The sequence below is a fragment of the Cygnus olor genome, chromosome Z (genome assembly GCF_009769625.2).
Source record: "Cygnus olor isolate bCygOlo1 chromosome Z, bCygOlo1.pri.v2, whole genome shotgun sequence".
Classification (NCBI taxonomy): domain Eukaryota; kingdom Metazoa; phylum Chordata; class Aves; order Anseriformes; family Anatidae; genus Cygnus; species Cygnus olor.
The window spans coordinates 29,074,238-29,086,672 of record NC_049198.1 but is presented as its reverse complement, the minus strand read 5'-3'; the positions used below and the strand labels follow the sequence as shown (position 1 = coordinate 29,086,672).

Here is a 12,435-nt window from a genome sequence, read left to right as displayed (position 1 = left end):
GGGGGAGGCGGCGGCGGGCGGCGGGCGAGCTTGACCCGCCGGCGGCGCGGAGCAGCGCGGGGGCAGCGGGGACGGCGGGGCGCGGGGGACGAGGCGAGGACCCGATGCCGAGACCCCCGCGGCGGGGGCTGGTCCGGGGCCGGGCGTCCCGCGGACAGTGCCCGGCGAGGTGACAGCTCTGCCTCGTCTGAGGGCCTGCGTGCGGCTGGTCACCGCGGCTTCTTGGGCTTCGCGGCTTTCAGCCGTGCCCTCTTCTCCTCAGAGCCCCGGTTGGGTTTTGGCCTGGGCTGAGGCTGCTCCAGTTTCAGCGGTGAGGCGTGTGGGTGAGATACGGGTGGTGGTGGGCATTTGATGGGATATCTGCCCGTGGCAGCGCGTGGTGGCGGCAGCGGGGCATCAGGGCAGGTGCCTCTGGCCCTGTGGCTGCTGTCCCTGCCTCCCATGGGGACACCGTCGGTGGCTCCCTGTCTCCTGCTCATGCTCACACCTGCTGCAGCTATCAGCAGCAGTTCCAAAAGCACGCCTCAGACAGTGCTTGCTGCTCCCAGGTTGTGCTGGGTTTCCCTGTCAGCTCGCCTGAAGTTTATAGCTCACCCTAGTGAGAATAACGCTACTCCTGGAAAGCTCCTGCTGTTCGGCTGTAGCAACCACTTGCAGTGGCACAGCCCTGTCACTCTCAGTCCTAGCGGAGAAAAGTCTGAGGAGATCCTAATTACCACCATAAAAACCTGAGGAGATTTTTCTGGCAGAGCGGTAAAAATTCTGGGTCCCGTCTACACGAGGATATACATCATCCTGTCTACTGATAACGGCTGCTGTTCTGATGGCAGTTGTAGCAGTACTGGTGGCTGCATTCTGTGCTATGTTTGTACAGTCCCTTGCACAAAGGCATTCCTTTCTGTGACTAATCTTCCCAGGAATTATAGTGATGGAAGTAATAAGTAATTAGTGTATTTATTACATGAGCTCTGAGAAACTCAGTTGTGTTTGGAGGCTGGTTGTCTTACAGTGCTGTAGAGGACCTCCTCTTACTTTCATGTGCCTTGCTTATTGATGTCGTTTCAAGAAGGCTTTCTGCTGACAGTGGAGAACCAGAAACCTGGAGACTGTATGACCCTTCCATCATTTTTCTTGGATGACCACCTGGGCTTAACAAAAATGTGGTATCATCAGGGTACTGCAGTTTGGAATCCAGGCCCCTGTGGTAGTCCGAAAGTGCAGGTGTCGTGACAAGGACACAAATGACCAAAACAGTGGATGCTAATGTAAGGTACTTACTGTTCTCAGTAGTGCATGGCTTCTGAGATGCAGGCTTGCATGGAGAGTAGGGAAAAGATTCTATAAATTGTGTGGAAACTGTATTTTGTAGCTTCAATTTTGAAGCCTCATCATCTTCCTTTATTGTAGTTATGGTTCCTGATCTGCGTATTGTTCCAAGCTGAGTTCCAAGCTCTAAGTTTAGTTCTTTTTTCCCTAGTTAAATCTCCTTCCCTTGGAAAGGAAAAGGAAAACCCATTGTTACCTTTTTTGGTTTCTGAACTGTAGCCAGACACCTGTGCAGAAGGTGTCAAACCAGCACTTCATTTGGTGAGTGTGTGTTTTTTAGAAGACAAGTTGTTAAGCCGGTGGCTGTGGAGCTTCTGTCAGGGTGCGTGCTTTTCACAAGCAGCTGTGATACACGGCAGCTTCCAGGGCCCAGTTTCTGTAGACAAGGGGCGGTCAGCAAGGCTGAGGTGGGGCACCCCCTTTCTGGAACCCCCCTCTGGACCAGTACCGAGATGGGGTGGGGGGATGCTGGAGAGAGGCCGTCCCTGGTCTTGGTGAGGTGAGGACAGCACTCGCAGTCCTGCAGCGCATGGTCCAGGCGCACGAAGGGGTGATGCCATGTGTCTGCTCTCATGGTAGCTGCTGTGGCGGTGAGGTAAGGGTCTCCAGTGGAAGAGTATGAAGGAGGGACTGCGTGGTGCATTGTCCTTCAGCCTTTTTTGTTAGTGCTTGATACTTTGATAGTGCTTGATACCTGATGTGCAAAGTGCCCGTGTCTGATAAACACCACCTAATCAAACTGTGAAAGTGTCTCCTGAGCTAGATTAATTACAGCTTCTTAAACTGATGTCTGCAGTGGGCTAATTCAGCACTTACTGAAACTGAACGGCGTATTACCTCTTACTTCAGTGGGTTGAGTGATAAACCAGCACTTTTCAAAGCTACACTGTAAGAGCAGACTATATGGCATACTGTGCTGGAGGCAAAGGCTTGTGAATTCATCTTTTGTTTTCCTTTCTGAAGGATTAGTACTCACATTTTCCAGAGATTCAGCTTGAATTTAAATTTTACTACATGGTTTTCTGAAAGTGAATTTATGAATCATTGTTATGGATTTTGAGTAACTGTGTTGTCATGCTGTTATTGATAGATGCAGAGTCATAGAGCTTTGAGTAATGTCAGTTTACAAAAAGAGACTTCAGAAGCAGTGGACCTAAATGTATTTCCTTTGACATCAGAGCGAGTAGGAAAGGGCACTGTGATGTCTCATTGATGGAGAGAAATATTTCATTGAAAGGTGGCAAGTGCTTGTACAGTGCTCTGGTACAGCAAAAGAATTTGTCTGGCACAACTGTTCAGTCTCAGGATAGTATTCTTTTCTTTGGTATTTTTGTGTTCTTAATTTATTATATGTAAGTTTCAACCCTTTACAGAATTTCTAAGGGTAAAGTAAATAAGCAACAGTATCCGATGCAATATTCCTACAACTTCTAAAATCACTATGGTTAGAAGTTTATCATGTCTTTTTACTTTTTTAAGTGTCTAAAATTGGGAGCTCTTTATGATGTAAAAGTCATCTAGACTTTTAGAATTTAATTACCATCTGATTGGCTTTTAGTTACATATGCTTCAGTGCAGTTTAGCCACTCTGACTTTGATATAAGAATGTCATTTTGATGGAAGCTGATACTAAACAAATCAAATTAATGAAAGGGCACTTGTGAACAAGTAAATAATACTAAAAGTACAACAAAATAATAATTCAAAAAAGATGAGAAAAGTAATACTCTCCAAGGTGCTTTAATGTTTTAAAGAAAGAAAGTGCCAATTTTCATGTTAATGTAATGTTACACATCTTCATGATGGAATCAGAAAGATAAATTGGCAAAGAAATCATAGAGAAATTACTTAACTTGTTTCTGCTTTCATCCATAAAAAGAATAAAGGTTGTTTTGTGTGCACTTTCAGGTCTTTTGGTTCAAAATATATCTTTACTGGCCTTAAGAAAGAAATTACAGGCCCAGAGGCCTTTTCTTCAAGTGTGAAAAAAACAGCAGTAATCAGTGATAAAAGTGAGGCAAAGACAGTATGGAACAGTGTTACTCATTGTAAAATACAGTTACTGTAGGAGAAGAACAGTAAGGAGACCAACCAGCTTTGACCTGGATTTTGCCTGAGCTGGTTGGTCTGTGTAAACTGTGTGTACTTCTGTTGATTAAACTGAAGACGCTTTTACTGAGTAAAGCTAATGCGTTTGTCATGTGTAATCTTTTCTTGATTATACAAGTACTTTTCACAGACAGGGATTACAGACCAGAATGATTGTTATCTGTAGCCGATTTACAGTGCCATGGTATATAGCCTTACCAGCAAAACAACTGCCTTTGTTTGTGTATCCTTTTCTAAGGAACTAGTCACCTGTGTTAGGACAAGGTACATTCTGCTTTTAAAACAAACTGAGGATTTAAGAACATTCAGCTCTGCCTGTCCTTGGTTGAATTGCAAAGAATGATTTGTGCTTCAGCAAGGCATGATAATAAATAATATTTCTTTTAATTGGTGTTCTTTACAATTTTTATTCCCATAATATAGAAACATAACAATAAAAATAGTATTTTAAACACATCTTTTGTGACCAAACCAGTGTGGTTAGAGCATCCCTCTCTTACTAATGTCAGTCATAATATTGCTCTTGTCTTTGAAGGTAATATGCTTAGACCTTTCATTGTTAGTGAGTTTAAACTATAGCGTGTGTATGTGAATATCTATGCATGTGTATCTGTACAGTCACTTAGATGGCTTTTACTCTAGTCTGGAGGTGTGATATGAACGCAGTTTTGCAAAATAGGCATATTTGATGGTTTTTTTTTGTTGTTGTTTTTTTTTTTTGGCAGTTCACAGAGGGAGAAAATTGGGACATAGTAATCCAAGAGTTAAGCCTGAAGGTTCTACACAAACTTCGATCATGAATATACTGATCGTAACTTTACTAGCTTCAATGCTGAAAACCTCATGTGCTGAAGATAAAAGTTATAGTTCAATGTTTTGCTGCAGCAAGGTCATAATACTTAACTAAAACCTTACTGTATACATGAATGAAGACCATAATTGGAGCTGAATTTCAGTTTTATTTCTGTCAATTTGGATGTCTGAACAAGTCAATTAGGCACAGAGTCCATGACTGAAAGAGCTACTTAAACATGTGCTTAATGTTAAACACACAAACCTAGTGATGAAAGTTGGGCATATGCTATTCAGCTGAGCTATGGCTGAAATTTCCCCATCTGTGTGGTACCTTAGCCTAGTGATTTACACTGACAAGTGCAGCTTTTGTCTACAAAATCTTTTTTATATCAGGTAATGTTTAGATCTAGTTGATTCTGCTGTGGCATAGGTCACGTCTGAGATGATCACTCAAAACCTTTACCGGTCTTTTCTTCTAAGATTGAAGTAACAGGAAAACTTAAGTGACAAAAGTGTCTTTGTGGAAAGTCAGAGTTCCAAAATTATCGTCATAATCAAAAGATGACCATGAAAATTTGCCACTGTATGATGATATCTAAGTTACGGCATATCTGTAGGTTTACAGTGGGCATCCACTTTTGTAGTTACATTCACAAATACTGATGCGCTGTGCTTTCTTGTAATAGTTTTCTACAGTGAAGCCCCACCAGTGTTGGAAGGTCCAAAGAGGCATTTCTGTGGTTTTGTTTTTTCCTCTCCTTTTTGTTGTGTGTACATCCTTTAGGATGTGAACTGGCATCTCTTTCCTGTTTTGTCTGCATTGGCATAGTGCTGCCCTGCTGTGTTTGCTTTCAGCACTATTTTAATTAATAGACTGAGGAGGTGGCAGGAAAAGGGGAGATATCCCTGTTCATCCTAACAACGATGCCCTATCAGAGAGTCTTTTCACTCCTGGCTGCATTCTTTCAGTTGCTCAGCATTCACTTCATTTCATGGCTGGTTTAGCTAATGCGAAGGCAGCTGACCTTATTGCAAACTTCAGCTTTTGAAGGGGCAGGTTCTCTCCACATTGGAGCTGTGAGTCATTGCTTGGTTTTGTTCTCTCTCCCTGACAGGCCATGTAGCACTTGTACGTGGTTGCTTGTAACCGGTGATGTCACCGAGTTAACAGCCACAGGCAGACCTGTCTTTTATGCGTTATTTACTAAAACATAAATTATTTTTATTTATATATTTATTTATTTATTTTTAACAGGTGTAATACACAATGGATTACTTACTGACTTTGGATTGATATCAGTCATAGCTGTGGGTCTGTAAAACGACGCTTTGATTTCATTAACTGCTTAAAAATGAATGGGAGGTCATGCAGTATGAGCCATCGGTCAACAGGTATTTCTCATGGACCTGGGATGATTAGTGGACAGCAGATCCCACCTATCAGAGTTCATGCAGGAACTCCCTGCGTATCTTCAGATAGCAGCAGCCCAAGCCCAGCTATCGGAAACTTTTCTGCCAGCCTACATTTAAAGATGCCCCTAGGAGGAGGGGTAGCTCCTCAGAGCAACATCATTGACAGTACCATTCACCTTCCCGCTCTGAGTCCCAGACGACAAGTGGTTACAAATGGGAAGCCTTTATTTGAAGTCCTGCAGCCCCCAGAACTGCCAGCCCCACAATCCTTAAAGCCAAAACAGCAAGAATTTGGAAACACGTTCTCCCCGTGCACAGGTAAAGGTAAAACTCCTTTTTAAATTGCTTTTAGTAATGGCATTTCTTCTCCAGTATCACATAGCTAGATGGTATTGGTTTCAGTAAATCCAGTCTCTTCTTTACGACTATTTTCCTACAACAGAGGAGATACTGAAACAGAATGTTTTGCTATTTTCAACTAAAGTGATTAATCACTTGATTTTTTCCAAGGGTTTTATAATTTACAGCAGTTGCTCATACTCCTGGAGCTGTCCTAAGATTCCTTATAAACAGTGTGGTCTGACTTTGCTTTCCTAACCTAACTCAACAAATCCAAATAGTTGTTTTGTGCTCTGTAGAGCCAGAATTTTGTGAGTGCTATCAGAAATATTCCATCTTGGATGTATGAGTACAGCTTTCCATTGGTGACTAACAGCTGCTTACCGATGAAAGCAGCAATGCAGTCATAGTTTTTAGAGTGCTTAGGCAGGGCAAGCTGTAAAGCACCTTGGAGCGTGTCTCAACCTTAGATTTTCAATTCAATTTCTGGAACCACTGTGTGTGCTGTGGAAAATAATGATGCATAGCTCTTACAAGATTTGGATGCAGATCCTCTTTGGGTAAGTGGTTGTGCATCAGAGATTATTCAGAATTATATCAGATTATATCAGAAATTACTTGATTGTCTGCTCTTTGGTCTATGAAGTTAGAAGAGAACTTTAAGGTTTCAGTATTTATTGATTCTGGCCAAGCTAAAATCAGGACACTATTTTTGAGGAATTTTGGTATGTAGACCTGAGGATTTAATAGATAGAAAGGAATTAAATGTTTTAAAATACCAGGAAAAGTTTGGTTTTATATCTAAGTGCAAGTACAGAAAAGGAGACAGATTTCTTGTTTTGTTCCAAGTCTGTTGCTTCTCTCGGTTTTCCTTTTTCCTTCATTACTCTGCTTAGAAAATTTAGTAAGTCCAACCCTCTTCAGCAAGGCATGCAGGCTTGAAGCCACCAGTATTTCAGAACAAGCTGAAAGTTAACTGCATGCTTGAGTGCTCTGCTGAGTCAGGCCTGTAGTAATGCATATACATATTCATTGGGTGATCTCTGATCGTCTGTTGCTTGCTTTGCTGTTGGTGGTGGGTGTTATTTACACCATCTAGCTTCAACCTTCTGCTATTGGCAACAAGGAGAGGTGGGCTCCTCACATGAAGAGCTCTGGAGGAAAGTTTTTCTCTGTCACTACAGGTAGAGCTTGGTTCCTGCTCTGTTCAAAATTATTTACTTAAATATAATAGATCCATTCAGGGATCTCTAAAACAATGTATGTAGCAGCTGCTCTGCCAGCTGTATGTCTTCCAGAGAGCATCACATGGTGAAGAGAGGGTCACCTAGTTTATTGTCCTTGGCATCTGGGGATTTGGATCTGCTCTGCCTGACCATGGTGTTCCTGTCTGTCATTTCCATCTTTGTTCCTTGGCCCACTCACCTACTGTGTGTGTAAAGCAGTCTGCAATTTTGAATCACAGCAAACGGTGATTCTGGTGGAAGAGCTGGCATCAGGGAAGCTTATGTATAAACAGTGCTCGTTAGACATTTTGGAACCAAGTAACTGGAAAGGCAACAGACTGTGACAATTGCAAAATAAATGAAGAACGTAAGGGAATACATTAGGAGATAAAGAACATGGACGACACTAACATATACACATGCTTGTCTTTCCAAAAGCATGCTTTGGATATTTATTCTGTAATCAGGCAATATAGGATGGCTAGTGAATGGCCGCAGAGCCCTTTACTGTATCCTCTTGTCTACCTTCTTTCTTTTCAGTGCCTTTTCCTTCATCAAGCAGATGTTAAAGTATTTAACTTGTAAAATCAGTTTATCCCATGTGAGAATATGTTGTAGTTTGATTTTTGAGAATTTATAGAATAGTAGGAACTCTACAAAGTGCAAGAAGATAGGTTACCATGGAAGAAGATACTATGGGCTTCAGGTACCATGGACTTCGGATTCTGTTTCTATTGATTGGGATTAGTAATTCCTCCTGCTTTTATGTTCTTTTTATTAACAGGCCTGCTTAGGAAGTTAAAGGTTATGTGTGCTGGGAACATATATACCATAGAAGAACTAAGTCTCATACACTTAGCTGCATCCACATAATTTTCTAAGACACTGATACGCTGCATAAAGTTTATAAATAAGACTATAAACCTCTAAAACTATTTATGTAACTTATGCCCATGCAGGTCTTTTTTTGTCCTTTACTAGTGGCTGGTACATAGAGGGCAATGTTTTTTGATAGGTATTTATTTTAGTTAAAGTTTTTTCTCAGGAAGACAAATTTTCCTTTTACAGTTGTCTTGGTATCAGTATAGAGGTTTGCACTATTCAGAGATGGGTTTTTTGTTTTTCTTTTTTAACTTTAAAATATATGGACTAATAAAAGCACTAAGATACACCAAGAAAATGACTTTTTGATGTTGGCAAATAGCTTTCCTGCTCTCTTTCAATAATGGATAAACCATTTTTAAAAAGACCGTGAGCTTCAGTTTCGGGTAAAGGAAAGAACAGAATATTGTGTGCAACTATGTGCCTTGTTTTCTATGGAGTTTTTTTTGACAGGAGATGGTGCTGAGTGTAGAAAGAGAACAGTAATAATGTACAGTAAGTGCAACATGCTCTCGGCAACATGCTGAGAATCTTTTATTTGCATGAAGACTATCTTTATCTTGTATAAGGATGCAAAGCTTCGAAAGAAAAGGATTTTTAGAAAGGTTGCCACCTCAAGTCACATTAACAGAAACTGTTACACTTCTGTGCATGACAAGAACCTAAAGCACACTGTGTTTTCTCACTGTGGAGAAAAAAAGCAAGTCTTGACAGGCACTTGTGTAGGTCTCTGACTTCAACTGCTTTACTTCCTGTGTGGTACTGAATGTATGATGTGCCTTCTAGTACTGTTTTGTGTGTCCAAAAAGGAAAATAGTATAATGGTGGATTTTTTTTTCAGTACAGAAAAATGTGAGAGTAGGTTATTTTTGTTGCTAAGAATGTACACTTTTGTCTTCCCAAATTAGATATTTTCACATAGAAATTAGGTGCAAACTGCAAGCATAACAGTACTCATATTTGACATTGGAAATCTACAGTGTCTCATTACATTTGGTATGTCTATTTGACCACTTTTCGTGAATAATTACTTCCACACATTATAGGTTTACTCAGACTTTGAAAGCAGATCTCTATTGACACTAGCTGCTACGGTGAAAAAGAATTGGAGAGACATCAGGTAAAAATGAGCAGAAACGTTTGAGAACAGCAAAGGAAGACAGAAGACTGAAATGTGGTCAGCATTTGTCTTCAGCTTCTCTTTTCAATGAAGAAGATCTTTTGAGAGGTCTTGTAATGAAAAACTATACCAAAAAAATCTAGCTTTCTACTGCATGTTCTGTTAATAATGTAAATTTGAAAAGAAAGTCTAATCTTCAAGTGGTTCACATTAGAACTGCCCTTTAGATGTAATGATGCCCAGGCAATGTTATTTATTCAAAGATGTATTACTTAGCTTATCTGCTCTGAATACACATATCTGAGTAGTATTTCATCTTCTAGAAAATCTAGTAGCTGTTCTTATTGCTTGTCTTTTTCACTCATCTGTATGGACAACAATTTTGTGAGCATGAGCTGGAGGATGTTCAGGCACATCCTGAGTGCTGTCGTGTCTAACATACTAATAAAAATCTCAAATCTTTTGGAAAATAACACATTTTCTGACTGCCAACATGTTCAACACCTGTACCTGCTTTCTCTTACTCTGTGAAAGAAATTGTATGTTTTTGAACTCCATCAAGAGGTATTAAAAACAAACACATTGCTACTGATTTAGGTAGTTACTGGAGTTGGCTGCTCAAAAGGAAAGCTTATGTTTTTCCCTCAGCATTACCTAGTAGGGTCCACTGGGGACAGAGGAGGGTCGGGTCCTGGGGGAGCTGGATCCTTGGTCTGAAACACTGTGATCATACATAGATATTTATGGAAGCTTATTTGAGGCTTAGTAGTATATTTTCCTGTCATGTTAGGCAATACACTGCAGTCTTAAAGCTACACAAATCTGCCTGATAGAGAATTTCCACTGTGGTAGGAATTCTCCAATGAGGTGCTTACTGTTCATGGAGGTGGTGTAGCTGCTCCACCTTCAGCCAGTGTTCCCATAACCTGGTGGAGAGGTCCCACAAGGACACAGGAAGTGGGGTGGCAGCATGTCATCATGGCTTTTGGTCTTCTTTCTTTATATGTTTGTGGTTTGACCTGTTATATCTGGCAAGACTTTCTAGAAATTACAAGCAGCTCTCAGACATGGCAGCCATAGCAACCCCGTTGTGCCCCTTTCTCTCTGGCAGCAGATGATGCTTCATGCATAATCCAAGCCTTGGAAGTCAGTCTGGCCTTTTGTTCCACTCTGGTTGCTCTACCAAAACTGTTTTGTACTCAGTGTGTGGGTATGTGACTGAGGCTGTGTTATAGCTGTGAAGAGTTGACATGAAAATACTTGAGATGGGGCATGAGGAAGATAATCTGGACATATGCAGGTAAAAGAAAATGCTTACTGGCATTTAAAGAAACTAGCCATTAAATAAACTTACGCAGATATATATTGATCCCTTTTGCTGTACATTTTATGGCCATTATAAAGACAGTTGTCATCTTCCATTTCTGTGATTTCTACAAAGTTGTGTTTGCCTTTAGATGAAAAATCTTTGTGTATTTTATTTCCTATTATGGTTTTCTTGCAAATGCAACTACCATTTTTTTTCCTGGTAAAATGTCTGATAAGATAGAATTCATGTTTCCTATACAGGATCATTAGGACTCTTCCTTAACCTAGAAATATTGACAGACATGTTAAATCTTGTGGCTGTTTTTCTGTTTTGATATTTCATTTTGTTTTTAATCATGTGTGTGGTTTTGTTGTTGTTGTTGGGGGTGCGGGGGTGCTCTTTATTTGTATTGTGTTTGGTTGGATTTTTTTTTGTTTTCTGTGAGGAGAACCAGCTCCAGCGCTTCTAAGCTGTGTGAGAACTGTGAACTTGGTCAGGAAGGATTATTTGTCTCCAGTGGCCAAGAGAGCCTTGTTTCACTTTTGAACAGTAACTACACAGGTCTGTCAGGCTTGTTATGTGCAGAAGTGTTAATCAGTAAGCAGCTTGAGCCACACTTGAAATCTCTTCTACATACTTATTTTGCTCTCTAGTACTGTTTTTTTATGTGTCAGTTGGCGCAGTCTGAAAACAAGTTGTTCATCAGTATTCTGTGCAGTTCCTTATGCAGAAAGCTTGACTCAGGCCTTATTTTCTTTTTCAGCTGTTTTCTTTAATCAACTTTCAGCAGTTTTTAAGCCTATTTATTGACAATGTTTAGGTACAGCAAGGTGTTTAAGTGATAATGATCTTAGCTGTATCCAGCATGACAGATTTTCCAGCTTTGCATATACTTCAGTTGCCTTGACATGCTTGAAAAGGAACACAAGACCCATCAAGGCAAGGAAATCATTAATTGCAGCTCTGGTGATCGTTGGGGAGAACCATTCTTGAGCCAACAGGGATGGGTCTTGATGGATTCTTCTGTCCTGACCAGGAATTTTCAAAATGGCATAGATGAAGATGTGAGAGTCCTCAAGTTTAATTCATAAATTAGTTCTAGGGGTGGGATGAAGAGACTGATTGCAATTCTGCTTGCGTTTGAGGAGGTTCTCTGTGGATCTTGGCATACCTTTATAGGATATACAAGAGGTTTATTTCATTTTAATGTAAAAGGTGGTGCATAGATTGCTATAGCAAGACATACCTTTGGAGTGGTTGTTGCAGATTAATTTGTTTTATTTTTCCATCTCTCATGTTTCAGCCATGGCTTAACTCCTGAACACAAATGGTGTTCGGGCAATTTACAGTGACTTTGACTCTGTACTTTTAGAGTCTCTATCTTAACCATTCAAAACTTTTTTTTAAGAAGAAAATACTGAAGAAAATGAAAATAGTGATATCAAAATGTATATTGGACGATGTGTTATAAAGGCCTGAGGCAACTTACAAAAATTCCCTGGAGAGTGTTAGGCTTAATGCCAGAAGGGATCAACTTTACACAGGAACTGTAAAATCCCTCAAGAGTATTATGCATATTGCCAACACTTACCCATTCTGTGTTAAGAGTTTAATGTAACTACTCTTCTACTTTTATCCAGTGCTTTGTGGGCTTGGACAGTATGCTTTAAAGTGAATCGCAGCTATCTAAAATACAATGAAAAATATAGTGAAAGGGTACACTAAGGGTTAGGTCACATATTAAAATTTTCTTAGACAAAATATTATTCTTTCAAACTGGGACAAGCCAACTGAAGGTGATGGACTGTATTTATCATCAGCTTTATGACACTTGCTTTCACTGTGACAGCTTGCTGTTCTTAATAGCATCCAATGAGTCTCTCCAGCTGGAAGGCTACAAAGAAAGCAGGGGCAAG

At 40.4% G+C, this 12,435-nt stretch overlaps 1 protein-coding gene across 10 annotated transcripts in view; it reads left to right on the top strand.

Moving 5' to 3' along the window:
- The window catches only part of GLIS3 (GLIS family zinc finger 3), a 201,059-nt gene that overhangs the window by 254 nt on the left and 188,370 nt on the right, over positions 1–12,435 (top strand). For 6 of the 10 annotated variants that reach the window (XR_005815252.1, XM_040541130.1, XM_040541128.1 and 3 more), the window contains exon 2: positions 5,486–5,967. Coding sequence is in view for 9 of the 10 variants with exons in the window: in XM_040541130.1 (XP_040397064.1) it covers positions 5,583–5,967 (385 nt within the window). In the remaining variant the exon portion in view is untranslated. Of the gene's footprint in view, positions 1–1,276; positions 1,588–5,485; positions 5,968–12,435 lie in introns of those variants that run through there. The other 4 variants (XM_040541129.1, XM_040541126.1, XM_040541125.1 and 1 more) reach the window with 2 other exon arrangements.